Source organism: Osmerus eperlanus, chromosome 14, assembly GCF_963692335.1.
Source record: "Osmerus eperlanus chromosome 14, fOsmEpe2.1, whole genome shotgun sequence".
NCBI classification, from domain to species: domain Eukaryota; kingdom Metazoa; phylum Chordata; class Actinopteri; order Osmeriformes; family Osmeridae; genus Osmerus; species Osmerus eperlanus.
The window spans coordinates 3,580,379-3,597,507 of NC_085031.1; the positions used below are offsets into that span (position 1 = coordinate 3,580,379).

The following is a 17,129-nucleotide window of genomic DNA, read 5'->3' on the forward strand; positions in this document are numbered from 1 at the left end:
ACACGCACACACATTTCACGCATTCACCCGCGCACCTCCACTACACACACACCTGTTACTATACTGTACGAGAACTAACCCCTTGGCTGGGTTGAAGACAGTGTGAGCAATGTTTTGCTGTACTATCCAATGAACATCATTTTGATTGATCTCTGTGTGTCCAGGACCATGAGCACGCAACGTTTGATGATATCCTGGGTAGGTACCTCGGCCATGTGAGTCAGGCTGTCAGCTCGGGTTTATCTGTCTGTTTACGTCCATCCATCCCTCCTGTCTGTTTGGGTTAGCCTGTTGATCTTGGTGGGTCTGGGTCTCTCCCCTGTATTGTCTCCCTTTTTTCTAACTATTTTCTCCACGTCCACCTCCGTCTCACTTTCTCTCCACCCGTTTGTTGTTCTGCCGATTTCCTTAAGGTTCGTAAAAGGGTATACTGTGCAGGGCTCGAAATTAACTTTTTTTACTCGGCTGCATTGGTAGCAACATTTAGGAGCACCGACCGGAAATGTTCATATTGTCTTTTCAGCTCTTCAATTTGTGCGCGCTAGTTAGCTCCCTTTCACGTGACAACGAGCGCCGTGACAAAGAGTGATTGACGGCTAATCTGAAATCTGTAATAAGTTAAGAAGTTTAATGGTTATGCAATGTTGAATAGAATGGTGGACCGGTCATTGTGCAGTAGGCTAATTAGCGAGCGTTTCGTAAATAAATTAACAATGAATAATTGTAGCAATTATCTGCACTCACAAATGCTCCCAAATATATTTTGAGGTCGCACGGTTATAATTTCGGGAGCATATGCGACCAAAATGTTTGCAATTTCGAGCCCTGCTGTGCAGTGTGTCAGTCTGTCTTTACCTGTCTGTGTCTATCGGGCTGTTGTTCAGTCTACATTGGTTAGTCTGTCTGCTTCACTGTGTGTCCGTCTGTCTGGCTCTCTGTCTGTCTGTCTGTCTGCATTTGTCTGTCTGGTTCACTGTGTGTCCATCTGTCTGTCTGTCCATCGGTCTGTCTTACCACTTCACTGTCTGTCAGTCTGTACGTGTTCCTCCACTCTCCTCCCTCTGTGTCTGCTCCTGTCTGGTCAGTTTGCTGTTGATCACTGCCTCTCTCTTACGGAGAGCAATTCCCATTTGTATTACGGTGCTTGTCTGCTGCACAGTGTTTTTCATCAGGCTTCATTTTCTGTCCCTTTACCTGTCTCTCTCAAGCCCTGCATTTGTTTTCACCGACCTTCTCTTTCAAATTCATCCCTTCCTTCCTCTTTCCCTCTGCTTCTTTATCTTTTCCTCTCTCTTTCTCTTCTCACGTCAATCTCAGCCTCTCTGTCTTCTATATGGTCTTGTCCTCTCTCTTTTCTCCGTGATATTTCTTTCTCGTTATCTCTCATTCATCTCTCTGTGTTTGCTCCCTCCCTCTCCCTTGCCCTCCCTCTTTCTCTCTCCCTCCCTTTCCCCTCCTCTCTCTTTTCTCATCAACCTCTCACCTTTCCCTCTTCTTTCACAGAGGAGATAGAGAAGAAGCTCACTGCCTACAGGAGAGGCAGCAAGATCTGGAGGATGCTCATCTTCTGTCAGGTGAGAGAGAGAGATGGCGAGGGAGGGAGAGAGGGAGAGAGGGAGATGGAGAGAGATGGAGAGGGGGAGAGAGATGGAGAGAGAAAGATCAATAGAAAGAGAGGGAGGAAGTTAGGAAATAGACATACTGTAAATTATAATCTAAGGGATGAAATACAATGAAATATAATTTAAAAATACAGTACATCATCTATTTATTTCCTGTTTATGTAACCGTGTATAAAAACAATAAAGCACTCAGGGGGTGTGGTATATCACCAAAGAACCCATGGGCTGTGCTGGTGGACTATGACCGCAGCACAACACATGGGTTATTTGGAGACATACCACACCCTCTCGTGGTTTTGACTTCATTATAGTAAGTAAAATATAATTTATAAACCGCATTTCAAAACCAGGGTTACAATAAGAACATTGAAAATAAAATAAAATGGGAGTAAACTTTCAGTTTATACAATATGCAGCATAGAATGATAAAATCATAAAATGCAATACCAAGCAGTACAAACTACACAGAAGGCAAACATCATTACAAAAACAAAGTGATTTTGGAACAAGTGGGTTTTCAATCGTTTCTTAAAACTATCCTGACTCTGCATTCTTGGTCTAAGGGAAGACGGTTCCAGAGAGTTGGAGCAACAACAGAGTAAGCTCGGTCACCCTTGGTGTTGCCAGTAAGGGCTGTCCCAGGAAGGGCAGTCCCAGTAAGGGCAGTCCCAGTAAGGGCAGTCCCAGTAAGGGCAGTCCCAGTAAGGGCAGTCCCAGTAAGGGCAGTCCCAGTAAGGGCAGTCCCGTCACTAACGTCACGAAAACACACGTGACTACCTTTGGCAGAACATTCTTTTCGCATCTGTTAACTTGGGTGATAGCTAGGCTAACTATAGCTTTACTGCAAGGCAGCTGCAGAAACGCCACAAGCAAAGAGGCCATGGTGATAACTATTTACTCATTTTACTTTGTGATATGACACACAATTGTGATGTGTAATGTACAATATAAGCTGATATTATTAAGGAAGTACATCTACTTTCGGAAACAGTAGTCTACTATTTCAATGAAGTATTAGCATCATGACATTAGCCTGTGTTGCCCGGGCAACACATACTACAGTGGTCTATGATGTAGCGTTATCTGTTTTCAATCGTTAAAATAAACATTCCTCACATATACATTTTCGTTGTAGGATTTATTCTGACATTAGTAAACGATTTGTTGGTGAAATTACCATTACCTGTGGTTTCAAACCAGTGTACTGTAGCTCACTGCAACGCTGTAGCCTACGCGAGACACTACAAAAACATCTACACAGCTGTTTAGGAAGTCAAACGGCGACAGAACATGTTCGGCACTCCCCTTACTTAAATCAAAAGTCTATCTAACTACTAACCTGAACTTCATTGCCACAGCCTAAACGTTGTCAGTCTGTTCATGAAAATAATTAATTTCAGCCTAAACCGTACAACGGAACGTTAAATCCAATTCAACCAACGCAATCGCTACCAAGACGAACACAGCAGTAGTCTAGTACTGTACCGTAGTAGTACAATTTACCGGGGCAGCTTTTCCACACAGGGCTATATCGCATTTTGCGTTGTTACTGACAATGATCGCTACCAGTGAGCTTTTTATGAATGAGCGATTTTCCACTAAATAAATGTCAAGCTTATTTACGTTTTGGGGGGCATATTTTCAGTTAGCAGATGGTACTGTTTGAATCGCGATTCCATCTTCTACTGCCGGGTAACGTCGTAGAATAATCTTCAAAGGGGGTTCTTTATTAATGAATGAATGCAATATGAGTAGGCTAAATGCCTGAAAATTAGCCTGGCTGCCAGCCCAACTTCGTCCCGCCCACAAAAAAATTTGGTCGGGAAGTTGGGTCTGGAGGGTCTCGTATTGGGGACAACTACAGAAAACCAGAATCTGAGCGGACCAATGAAATTGCCAGGGCGGGCTTTATACGATGATGGACAGATGATCAACAGTAATGTAATCACCCACGTCACAAAAGAGCGCTTAAGTTGAATTCGTTTTGAACAAACATGGCTACCGCTGGAGATCTGGGATGTTATGATTCTGCCATCGAGTCTGTTTTAGAAGACATCGACAGCGCATTAATTAAGAGGAACAGAGAAACGCAATCAAGGCATGTCTCGATGGAAAATATGTTTTTGCCGTCCTTCCTACGGGATTCGGTAAAAGTTTAATTTATCAGCTGGCCCCGATGGTCGCGAAGAAGATGGGACACAACTACTACGTTGCTCTGATTGGTTGTAGATCTATCCAATTGAGCGAAGAGGCATTTGTTTTCCAGGTTCGTTTGAAACACGCCCCATAGTCACAGCCCAACGGAGAGTTCTCAGACTCATATTCTGACTAGAATTATGAGTATGACAACGTCAGGCTACCTGAAAATATCACGAGAAGGGAAAAACTTAAAATGACGTTTAAGTCATAGAGATTAGGTCAACTTTTACACCGGTCTGACAAATTTATTCGTTTTGATTCAACGATGAGGCAGCCTCTTGCAGGGGAAATGAGAAGACATCTATTTCATTCTACACTTCACTCGTATTTTCAGTTGTAAATGAGCAGCAAAAAAAAAATGCTTTTAAATCTATGTAATCTTTATAAATAATAAGTATGCATTTTTTATATAAAATATACAGAAATATCAGTTGTAAAAATGTCATTCAAAAACGGACCCCTGTGCAACCGACGCAAGCAAGCACACCCTACAATTTCCCCAGAAATTGTACCCTCTCTAGTTTATTCATGTGTTTCCTTTTGAGTTTGCGGACATGAAACCCCACTGTAGCCATCTTTGGGAAGTTGCTCCCTTGAAAAAAACAACACATGAAGTCAGTGAGAGGAGGAGAAGGAGCCAGTGTTGAGCTAACCTCAGATCATATATAATGCACTATGGTTTAGATTCTCCAAGGTGCTTTTGTAGTAGATGATGTAAGTGTGTGTGTGTGTGTGTGTGTGTGTGTGTGTGTGTGTGTGTGTGTGTGTGTGTGTGTGTGACTGATTTAACTTCTTGTACTCTCTGTGAATTCGATTATTGTTGCTTGCTTTCCTACAGGTACACTCTTGCACTTTTTGAGGTTCATGCTGTTTAATTGTAACTTGTTTAACTACATGCTCTTATGTTTCTTCCCATTGGCACTTATTTGCTTTTCACAATGTATGCTTCACGTTTGGCTACCCACGATGTTTTGGGGCTATCTTGTTGTTTATGATCATTGACCTATGCACTATTTTAAAGGTCTCTCTTGGAAGTCGCTTTGGATAAAAGCGTCTGCTAAATGAATACATGTAAATGTGTGTGTCTGTGCACGTGCGTGTGTCTCAGGGAGGCCCGGGGCATCTGTACCTGCTGAAGAATAAAGTGGCCACTTTTGCCAAGGTGGAGAAAGAGGAGGACATGAGCCAGTGAGTCACGGCAGCATCACACTGTCCATACTGTACACCTCCACTGTCCATACTGTACACCTCCACTGTGCATACTGTACACCTCCACTGTCTATACTGTACACCTCCACTGTCCATACTGTACACCTCCACTGTGCATACTGTACACCTCCACTGTCCATACTGTACACCTCCACTGTCTATACTGTACACCTCCACTGTCCATACTGTACACCTCCACTGTCCATACTGTACACCTCCACTGTGCATACTGTACACCTCCACTGTCTATACTGTACACCTCCACTGTCCATACTGTACACCTCCACTGTGCATACTGTACACCTCCACTGTCCATACTGTACACCTCCACTCTCTATACTGTACACGTCCACCTTCACTGTCCATACTGTACACCTCCACTGTCCATACTGTCCACCTCCACCTCCACTGTCCATACTGTACACCTCCACCTCCACTGTCTATACTGTACACCTCCACCCCCACTGTCCATACTGTCCACCTCCACCTCCACTGTCTATACTGTACACCTCCACCTCCACTGTCCATACTGTACACCTCCACCTTCACTGTCCATACTGTACACCTCCACCCCCACTGTCCATACTGTACACCTCCACTGTCCATACCGTACACCTCCGTCTGCTCTCACTCTGCAACTGTGCTGTTATACTGTGTTACAACAGGCTCTTCTCAGTCCAACTCTGGCATGTGGTTGGTTTCTACGTAATTTCTCTTCCACTGTTCCGGATTCTGCAGCCTGTTGCTGACCCCCCCCCCCCTCGCCCCCCCACACACACACACTCTCCCCTCTATCACCCCCCTACCCTCCCGTGTGTGCAGGTTCTGGAGAAGGCTGAGTCGGTTTATGAGCAAAGTGAATCCAGAGCCCAACCTCATCCACATCATGGGATGCTATGTCCTCGGCAACCCCAATGGAGAGAAGGTACACACCCACACACATACTATAATGCAAGTTAATGGACTTATCTTACTATGGAAAACATATTTGTCTACTCTCATCAGGTCCCTTTCTGTAAAATCACGCTTCCATCTCTTGCTCTCTCTCTTTCCGTCTCTCTCTTTCTCTCCCCTTTTCTCTGTCTGCCTTATCTCTCTCCTCTCTCCATCTCCTCTTTCTTTCTCTTTCCCTTTCACAGTCCTTGGTCTCTCTATCTCTCTTGCTCTGTCTGTCATTTCACTACATTACGCTCTCTCTCTCGCTCTCTCTCTCTCTCTCTCTCTTTCTCTCTCTCTGTCTCTCTGTCTCTCTCTGTCTCTTAACATCTCTTACCTGTGAGCTGATGATGTCATGTTGAGTGAGTCACTGAGTCATGTTTTTTGGACTCTGTGCACTGGAGCCCTGTGAGTGTAACAGGGGACTGGCTGGTACGCTGCTCTCCACTCAGACGCACACCCACACACACACTGATTTGCATAAAGTACACACCTCTCTCAGTCTCACATCTCTCTCCCGTTCTCTCTCTCTCCCCATTTATTTCTCTCCTTTTATCTCTGTCTCTCTCTCTCCGCCTTTATCTCTCCCCGTTTCTTTCTCCCTTTCTCTGTCTCTATTTCTCTCTCTCTCTCTAAGTTTCTCTCTCCCCCGAATGTCTCCCCGTCACATGCACGGAGGGATGATTTCTCACCTGATTGTGTTAGCTGGCCTCCTGTCGTGTCTGTCAAAATGGTTGTCGTGGTTATGTAAGCTGAAGTGCTCTCTTGGGGCCGTGAAGCAAGTTGTACTGTACCTGTACTGTGTGTGAGGGTGGGGGGTGGGGGGGCTAGGTGCAGACAAGCTGCAGGATAACTTTTTGGAACCTTAGACCCCCCCCACCCACATAAACCCCCTCTCTCCTCTCCTGTCGCCTCTACATTAGCATTGTCCTTGGTGTGTAAACCGGGACGATTCTCCCCCGCACACTCCCAGCGTTCCCGGGTTCGACTCGGCGCATGCCCCAGTAAACACAGTCCTGCTGGATCAGATTAAACAGCCGTACCGCTCCAGCCTCCTGAGCTGTCCTCCAGCCTTGGCCGGCTGGACAGCCTAGCCATACACCATGCTGAATGGCAGTTTCATCATCATCATCATCATCGTTGTCGTCACCACTAGCAGCAGTATTATCATTATCGTCATCTTCGTCATCGTTACCGTCATCATCATCGCTGTGACGTACTTATCCTTGTTGTCCTCATCGCCACAGTCACCTTCAGCATTGTCATCGTCATTAACTTCCTTATCGTCATCCTCATATTCAGCATCATCATCATTGTCATCATCATCGTGACAATTCTCAGGAATTGGTACCCAGTTCACCTTTCTTTTTTGTTGTTGCAAACTGCCTTGACTCAGCCTTAGCATTTCCTGGGCCCTGAACTCTGTCCTTGAACCTTCTCTCCAGTTCCTACATCGTTGATGTGCCATGACACTGACAGGTCCAAAAACCCAACCTAGAAGGTTGGGTTTAAGTCCTGAGGGAGACCGTCTGCTGTGTTCTCTATGGAGAAAAACCGGCACTTTTAATCAAAAATAGCTTCAATAAAACATTAAGTGAGAGTCTCTGAATGAGTCGTCAAACCAGCGTTCCAGATTCTTCTAAATTACAGATGAGCTGATTCTCTGGATGGCCCTGAGCTTGGGTTTCCAAAGGGGGGTGGGGGGGTTGAGAGGAGTATTGTGTGGACTAGAGAGAAGGAGGATGTGAAGTAGGAGATGGAGAGAGGTCTATGGAGAGTAGCAGTCGCTGGCTGCCTGACAAAAACTTTTTTTTCTCTCTCTCTCTCCCTCTATCTATGTCTCTCTCTCTCTCCAGTTGCCTTTTCTTCTCATTTGCCTTCCCCGTCACCCATCTGGGATGAATGCACAATTTGTTTCGGCTATAAAGTACCATAAGCCAGAAAGCTTTGTATGTGTATCAGTGTGTGTCTGTGTGCGTTGGTGTGTGTATGTGTGTGTGTACGTGCAAAGGGTGACGGGCGGGTCTTACCGGGTGCCCAGCCTTCCCTGATGATAGTCGGCTGGGTGATGATGCCACGCCTGCATATTAATCGGTGTTTGTGTGTGTGTGTGTGTGTGTGTGTGTGCGTGCGTGTGTGTGTGAAAGAGACTAAAAGAGATTAATTGGTGTGCGTTCTTATCGTTGTCCAACAGCTGTTCCAGAAACTGAAGAACCTGATGAGGCCTTACTCCATTGACTTTGCGTCTCCCCTTGAGCTGTCCGCACAGGGTGAGTCTTTCAGCCTATTAATACACACACACACACACACACGATGCTTGTCCGGCTTGTGCTCCGTCTTCAGCTTTGTTTTTTCCTTTGCTTGTCTTCTCAATTAAAAATGTCATTATCTTCAGTGCCCTCCACCTCCCTGTCTCACTCCCCTTCCGCTTTTCCTTTGTTTCCCTTCCTGATAGTAACGCCTTCGTTGCGCTCGTCCTCCCATTCAATCTCTTGGTCCCCTCTCTCTTTTCTTCCCCTCTCCGTTACCTAGTTGTCTTTTTTATTGCCTCTTCTGACCTCTCGCCTTCTCCTCTCCCATACTTTAGCTACAGGCAGTGTCGGGAAGGATACTTACAAAACGTATTTCGTTACGGAATACAGAATACATGCCCAAAAATGTATTTTGTAACGTATTCCGTTCCGTTACTCAATCTGAGTAACGTATATTGAATGCTTGGATTACTTCCACATTGAATTGCGAGTGTAGGAATGCGGCCATCCTGCTTACTAAACTGCGTTTCCCGATAACGATGGATCTTAGTTGTTACGAGGGTTCTCTAGTAGCAAAATAACGAACCATCGTTATTTCTTACGTGCGTTTCCCGAACATGCTCGTAAGCAGATCCCTCGTACGTGTCTCTTAAGAACTACTTGAGAGTGGATGAGAGGCATGCTTTGGCCAACCATGGTACGTGAGTTTTCATCCCCCGTGCATGTGATGGCCATGCATTGGCTTAGCCAATAGCATTGCAGAAGGAAAGAACGAGAGGCATTGACACGGGAGCGATAGATGTAGTTGTGTTCGTACAGTGTAGAAACCACCAGATCGAAGCTCTGGGAAACGCATGGAGTTGCCTTAATTTAATTCGAGAGTGAATAAACTTGTGAAACAGATAAGTATCGTAATGTAATCCATAGATTTCAACAATGTAACTGTATTCTAAATACCAACTATTTAAATTGTAAACTGTAACGGAACACAGTTAGTCATCATTTGTATTGTGAATACGTAACGCCAGTACAACATGTATTCCATTACTCCCCAACACTGGCTACAGGACACACTTGTTGTTCCTCCTCTCTTTCCTTTGCTATCATGCCCACCTCCCTTATCTCGCTTTCTCCTAATGAGCAGCTAGACCAGCAATACAGTCTATTTGTACAGTAAAATCCACAATTTCATCATCTCTTCATCCCCCCCCCCCCCCCCCCCCTCCCCATGTAGGCAAAGAGATGATTGAGAAGTATTTCGACTTCCGTCTCTACCGCCTCTGGAAGACCCGGCAGCACTCCAAACTCCTGGACTACGAGGACCTGTGAGGGACCTCCCGCCCCCACCTCCCCCACCCCCAGGGCTGGTTCTGGGCCGCTTCTGTGGGTTGTGGAGACTGGGCCTGGGGAGGGGGGAGGGGACCCGGCCGCTCGAACACCATCTCTCAACAAACCCCAATGTAAAGACCCATCATCTAACTGGAGAGAGGGAGGACAGCGAGGATGAAGAGGAGAAGGAGAAGACGGACAGGAAAAAGGGAGGAGGAGGAGGAGGAGGGAGGGGTGACACGCTGACTGAAGGCACTAAGCGTGTCCACTTCATTGTCGATTGAATCTGCTCCCTTTTCACTTCCTATGCCAGGCACACAGGTCAAAGGTGAAATGAAGAGAAAACAGAAGCGCAGTGGATGTCGAAAGAATTCTCTCAAAAAGGAGTGAGGGGGGAAACAGAGGGACAAAGAAATGATCTCTGTTCTTTTGATGGAAATTGAGAGATACGGTACTCACCATTCGTGTCTGCGACGCACATTCTGAGGATGATGACCTGCAGGTTGTCTGAACTCTCCCTGTTGTGGGTTCTGCGATTTGATCGGACCTCTCTCCTAAAATCTTTCATGGAGAAGCATAAATAAAATCCATATATAGATGTGTACGCATACATCACATAAATATCTAGTCCCGCTCAATAAGTCATGCAAATACTCAAAAAGGAGAATACGTTACATTGTTCATTTTCTAAACGTATTGTTGGAGTGTTTCATACTGTATGAACCCTTTTGAATAACTCAGGTTTTAGCCATGAAATAGTAATCTGTGTTTGTTTTGGTCTTTATCGGATATTGTAATCCTCATCCACATTATTTGGGATGATTGTGAGGAACATCTGACATTTGAAGCCACTTCAACCGCTTTCTTTGGATCCAAATGAGCTGTAACGGGCGTAACCGTTGATTCTAAGTTATGACTATGAGAGAGAGAGAGTGAAAAAGAAAGCGTGTGTGCTCCATTTTGTCTTTTTTTGTTGGTGCCTCTTCATCTTGCTAAGCCGAACCATTTGTCACCTCTAAGCGCTATTTGGCACTCACTGGCACACACACACACTTCCACATGTGTCACATCCTGTGTCAACGCCAGCTTCTTTGGCCAAGTCCCTTTTTTTTTTTTAAGTCTCCAGCCGTCTCCATCAGGGAGAGCACATAAGATGGCCCCTGTCAGGACTGTTGACAGCTCTCACCATCGGCTAGACAGCCTTGCAGCCCCCAAGACAGCCAAACGAGCTCAGAGTCCAGAACCTTTTCTTCCACTGGGCTGCGATACAGTCAGAAAGCCAGGTCAATGAATTCGATCTGCCAGCGATCTGCCCATTAAGGAGCCATCTGTGGCTCCTGCTAGGTATCAGAGAGGATGAGTCCCATAAAGCGCTGAGGGGGAGTGTGTGTGCATGCGCGCGCGCGTGTGCATTCGTTCACGCCGGTGTCTTTGTGCGTGTGTTTTTGCGTCAGGACGGGTGAACGGGACTGTGTGTTCGCACCTGTGTGTGTGTGTGTGTGTGCGTCGGTATCCCATTCTCTGACACATTCAGGAACACTGGCACACTTGGCCAGACAGCCAGAGGACATTCAGGGGAAGAACGAAAACCAGCAGCTGCTCAGCTGACAGAGAAGAAACAGCAACAACGCAGCCGCAGTGCCGGTCGAAACCAAGCTACACACACACACAGACAGACACACACACACTGCATCAACCCATCTGCAAGTGTAGAAAAGGGTGCTTCTTTTTGCATTGTCGTATGATTTCGTGTGGATGTTGACCTGTGTATCGTTCATTTCTATAAAACTGTACTTTGGAGGTTGTCTCACCTCCCCGCTGGGATGTAGCAATAGCAGAAGCGCGGTCCTGCCCCGGCAAGCTTCCCATGACCTCGCCCCTTTCTGCCGACGTACAGTCTGTCATCAAGCGCATGTGCTACTCCGGCGGAAGGCTGAGTCATTCTGAGCTCTTTATGTAACCGCGACTCTGACTCAGCAGTCGAGGCAAGTGGAGTCAGAAGTCCACCGAGTCTCTCTACATGGGGTCACGTTGGTGAATCTAATTAAAGTCACAAACTTCCCACCTTGTATCTCTTCTCTTCTCTCCCCCCCCCCCTCCACCACCATCTGATACCTTGTGTGACATCATTCTTTATGACTGTACTGTTACTTTCTAAACTAATGTGGAAAAAATAAAAATGATATACTGGCAGAAAGGATGTAAATAAATGTTTTGGAGGGAAACTCATTTGCTAATTTGTTTGAGATATTTGAGCCTTTGGTGTGTTGGTGTAGGACACTGACTACATGCACAGAGGAAGGATGTGTGAATTCACTTGGGTCAGTCGTTTCATTGACAAGGTCATACTCTGCCATGGGACCCATTTTGCATGGCTGTTAAACTGACAGAGGAAAGAACAGGAAGGGAAACACTTCAAAAATGACAGGAAAAGATTGATTTGCCAAGTGACTATAACACTCAAGAGCTCTTCAACCAGAGATGGCTTTGGTTGACCTAGCATATTGCAGTTTCAAGAGCTTGCAGAATTCTTGCAAAGGCAAGTGGGAACAATTTGTTGTTTGTCCATCCCCTTTTTACTGAAGCCTGTGCCATAGTTACACCAACAGCAAAGAGTTCGGCTTTTTTCTGCCTCTTCGGTCCTTTTTTCTTCATTTTGGGGGCTTAGTCTGCTGCATAGACACTTTCTTGTTTGAACTATAATATAGCCTTTCTTTTGTCCTCTCTCTCTTCAGTTTCTGATCCAACTTGACTGAATAAGTATGGTTCTCCTTTAATAATCGGTGATGCCAGTTGAGCCATCTGATCTGCATTAGGAAGGAAGGAAGGAAGGAGGGAAGGAAGGAAGGAAGGAAGGAGTGAAGGAAGGAAGGAAGGAAGGAAGGAAGGAAGGAAGGAGGGAAGGAAGGAAGGAAGGAAGGAAGGAGGAGGAAGGAAAGAAGGAGGATGAGGCCATTTTGCATTCCCTCTGTACCATGCCTTCCTACTTCCACGGCTCATTTGGATAACGACTGATAGGTCCAGCCCCCAATGGCCTCACAGCCCTCCTAGTCACATATTTCTTACATTCTGATGGGCTAAGTGTTGTGGAGAGCTATGAGATAGGCACACCACATTGATTTAGTGCCATTGGAGTCCATTGCCGTTTTAAGTGCTTATTTGTCAGTTGAACCAATCAATACTTATTTCATAATGAGAACCATTTACGACATGGGGGAGGGGAGTGATGTAGCCATTGTCTGATCCTGGAGCTTTGTCAATGTGTTTTACCGAGGTAGATGACTGTAGACATATAGTCAAATACTGTACATGCTATATCTCTACTGGTGATTTTGTATGAGAGGCCGTATAGGCCTTAATTCATACTTGATCTCACATAAACGCCATGACCTCACATATATACCATTATACTCTCACATATATACCATTATACTCTCACGTATATACCATTATACTCTCACATATATACCATTATACTCTCACATATACACCATTATACTCTCACATACACGCCATGACCTCACATATATACCATTATACTCTCACATATACACCATTATACTCTCACATATATACCATTATACTCTCACATATATACCATTATACTCTCACATATACACCATTATACTCTCACATATACACTATTATACTCTCACATATACACCATTATACTCTCACATATACACCATTATACTCTCACATATACACTATTATACTCTCACATATACATCATTATACTCTTGCACATAAACTGGCATACTCTCTTACACACACAAAAATACCGTCTTATATGCACCATCATACTAAAGTATGACAATATATGTAAGAGACAAATAGTATGTGTGAAACAGAATGTTACTATATGTAAGAGAATAACAGGATGTGTAAGAGAGAATACTTATCTATGTGAGAGAGAATACTTGTCTATGTGAGAGAGAATACTTGTCTATGTGAGAGAGAATACTTGTCTATGTGAGGGAGAATACTTGTCTATGTGAGAGAGTATACTTGTCTATGTGAGAGAGAATACTTGTCTATATGAGAGAGAATACTTGTCTATGTGAGAGAGTTTGATTGAAACGGAAGGCAGTTTGATTGAAAAGGAAGTAGTACTGAATTCTCAGTTCCTGATTGGCTTACACATGACGGTATTCACACAGGCATTGGCTTTAATTTAAATGATAGTTTGTTTCATCAATTGAAAAACTGATCTAGGACTTTTGACTCAAGTAGTGGGGGTCGGTATAGCTTCCTAAACAACTATGGAATTCTACATTTGAGTTTTTTAGTGGATTTGCTTGAATCGTTGTCAGAAATGTTGGAATCAAAGACGACAGCCATCCACAGTGGCTATTTCTAACGCTAACAATGAAATGCGCCGGCTCTTCAGACCTGGATCAGGTGCATCACGGAGCGGCAGCAGCACTCTGTCAGGAGTTAGTCTTAACCGAAATACTGCGGAGTTTGATATTGGGATTGCGCCATCACTTGGCTGGCATTAAGACTAGCTCCTGACAGAGTGCTGCTGCCGCTCCTTGATGCACCTGATCCAGGTCTGAAGAGCCGGCGCATTTCATTGTCAAAGTTAACGTTAGAAACAGCCCCCGTGTATGGCTGTCGTCTTTGATACAACATTTCTGACAATGACGCCGCAGGATTTGGAGTATGCAAAATGTTATTAATGAATCCATCTTGTCATGTCACTCAGTCTCGTCTTGATAGGGAAGGTGGGCGTTAGCTACATCTACCCCAAATCCTTCTTCATGTGTAAGCCAATCAGGAACTGATTGGCTTACACATACTACTTCCTTTTCAATCAAACTGCCTTCCGTTTCAATCAAACTCTCTCACATAGACAAGTATTCTCTCTCACATAGACAAGTATTCTCTCTCACATAGACAAGTATTCTCTCTCACATAGACAAGTATTCTCTCTTACATAGACAAGTATTCTCTCTTACACATCCTGTTATTCTCGTACATATACTAACATTCTGTTTCACACATACTATTTGTCTCTTACATATATTGTCATACTTTAGTATGATGGTGCATATAAGAGGGTATTTGTGTGTGTGTAAGAGAGTATGCCAGTTTAAGTGCAAGAGTATAATGGTGTATATGTGAGAGTATAATGGTATATATGTGAGAGTATAATGGTGTATATGTGAGACCAAGTAGTTTGTGTGCAAGAGTATAATGGTATATATGTGAGAGTATAATGGTATATATGTGAGAGTATAATGGTACATATGTGAGAGTATAATGGTATATATGTGAGAGTATAATGGTATATATGTGAGGTTATGGTGTTGTATGTGAGACCAATTAGTTTATGTGCAAGAGTATAATGGTATATATGTGAGAGTATAATGGTATATATGTGAGAGTATAATGGTATATATGTGAGAGTATGATGGTATATATGTGAGGTCATGGCGTGTATGTGAGACCAAGTATGAATTATGGCCTATACGGCCTCTCATAATTTTGATCTGTTTCAAATGACCACCATCAAAGTAAATACTGGTAAGAGATCATTTCTATGAACTTTAATATTATTCTATAGGGAGAAACTGCATTTTGAGTTATGCTGGGCTGGCTGGCTCCACTGTGGAGAATATTAAACAAATCACTGTACCAATTCAAATAATCTAATGGAACACTGATCCAACCAAATTGTAAAAAAAAAAAAAGAAGAAAAAAAAGAGTTTTGTTGTAAAGGAAATATAAAGTGTGCATTTTTGTATTTCTTCATGTCTTGTCGTAGTAACAAAGCAAATAAGAAACACATACTTTGAATGAGGAAGCATGCTTGTGCTACTTAAAACTACATATCCCATGCCACTCTCTGAATCCACCAGCTCCTAATGAGTTTATTGAGGGAATGATGAATTCCAGTAACACCATGTCATATCCTGCTCTGGATCAGAAAACAGGTCAGTTGAATAAAATGCTTGCTTGAAAGGCAAAGTCTACATAATGTACACACACACACACCATGCAACCCCCCCCCCCCCCCCCCCCCCCATACAGAGACGGATAGCATTGATGCAGACCGATAGGTTTGCTACCACCTTTTGAAATGAAAGAACAAAGAATAAAGACATCTTTCTAAATAGAGCTGCTTTGAAGCCAGACGATCTTCTCCATTGCTCCATCGCTTCATCGGTGTCCACTGTCTGCAATGTCGAGGAGGGAGAGATAAGAGATGATGTGCTTACCCCTCTCTCACTTCCTGTTCTCAGGTGTCCTTATCTCCCCGTCGCAGGGACGCAATACGTCCCTAATCACACACAACACCTAAGCACAACTCCACCTTTAATGGTCAGGTAATACACCTCCGTCCTTCGTTCTTTTGCTCTCTCACGCTCTCTTTCTCTGTGCCTTTCCTTCACTCTCTAACCCACCTTCACCAATACTGATTATTAACCCTTTGAAAACCTGCAGAACTGGACTTTGCTTACTTTATGACCGGTTTGATTAAAAAATAATAATGATTATGGCATTTACAATTCTTGCCAATCTTGTTCTGTAGTGAGAGAAACAATATTATGTTATCCAGACTACTTTGAGCTGCTTTCATTCATGTCTTCCTGACTGCAAGTCTTCTGGAAGAGAAGTTTCAAAACGAGCTGGAGCTAAATTAAAGCAGATTATTCTGCTGATCCTCATGAGTTTGTTGCTGTGAGAGTGGATGCCTTGTAGACCTTTTGTAGCCTGGTAGGCTACTAGTTTGTAAATCAGAGGAAAGCTAAAAGAAGTTACCGTCCTGTGACGGCAACAGAAGCTCAACAAAAGCTTGAAATTTAGGCTGATGCAAACCTGTCCTCTTCGCCTTGGAGGTGGGAATCTGACTCAGCATTTTGTGAAAGGGAATGAATAGAACGATAAATCTCTCCTCTTCGGCTCACCAGTCAGGCCAACGGGAAGACAAACGGCTTTAGCAGAAAAACTGTAGTTTTGATGTAGCCTTGATCCGTCAAGGTCAAAGTCACTTCAGTCCCCCGTCTGGCTTTTGTTGTCTGCAAACTTATGTAAACGTTGTTAGCAGTTCCAGAGTCCATGAGTTAAAAGGGATTTAAGTGGCAATCGCCCCCCTGGTGCCCCTGCGTTAGACAAAAACTGAAAATCAAGTGCCCTCTTGGATGCCCCAATGGTAGATTAAACATGATAACAGTGGCCTCAAAGATGGCCCAATGTGCAAGAAAATGTGATGCAGTGCACTCTGGGTGCCCCTATGTGCGAGGAAATGCCCTTTCAGTGGAAAGGGTGCGGTGATGAAATGCCCTTTATACCTCCCCTTGATGAAAGTGTCCCAAAGGGTTCCCTTTCCAGTACAGAAAATGTGATGCACTGCTGTATAAGGTACTCCTACTGGTGAGAAAACATGGTATCGAATTATGTGCCCCATCTGTGGATAAAATGTGATGTGGTGCAATATAGGTGCCCTTACAATAGGATAAACTTGAGGTTCCTTTCTGATGGGAAAAAAACACATGAATTAGATACCCTTCCAAGTGAGAAAACATGAAGTGAATCCCAGAAAAGAATCCCAGTGAAGAAAAGGAAATGCTGTGCC

General features: G+C 44.2%; 2 protein-coding genes across 2 annotated transcripts in view; one reads left to right on the forward strand and one right to left on the reverse strand.

The window, feature by feature from the left end:
• nsmfa (NMDA receptor synaptonuclear signaling and neuronal migration factor a) overlaps positions 1 to 9,754 on the forward strand; it is a 28,846-nt gene extending 19,092 nt beyond the window's left edge. Inside the window, exons 11-16 of the mRNA XM_062477968.1 lie at positions 165 to 198; positions 1,504 to 1,574; positions 4,930 to 5,009; positions 5,853 to 5,955; positions 8,161 to 8,236; positions 9,453 to 9,754. Coding sequence (XP_062333952.1) covers positions 165 to 198; positions 1,504 to 1,574; positions 4,930 to 5,009; positions 5,853 to 5,955; positions 8,161 to 8,236; positions 9,453 to 9,547 — 459 coding nt within the window. The 3' untranslated portion in view covers positions 9,548 to 9,754. The remainder of the gene's footprint in view (positions 1 to 164; positions 199 to 1,503; positions 1,575 to 4,929; positions 5,010 to 5,852; positions 5,956 to 8,160; positions 8,237 to 9,452) is intronic.
• The window catches only part of snrpd3l (small nuclear ribonucleoprotein D3 polypeptide, like), an 87,368-nt gene that overhangs the window by 11,276 nt on the left and 58,963 nt on the right, over positions 1 to 17,129 (reverse strand). The gene's annotated exons all lie outside the window — the stretch shown is intronic.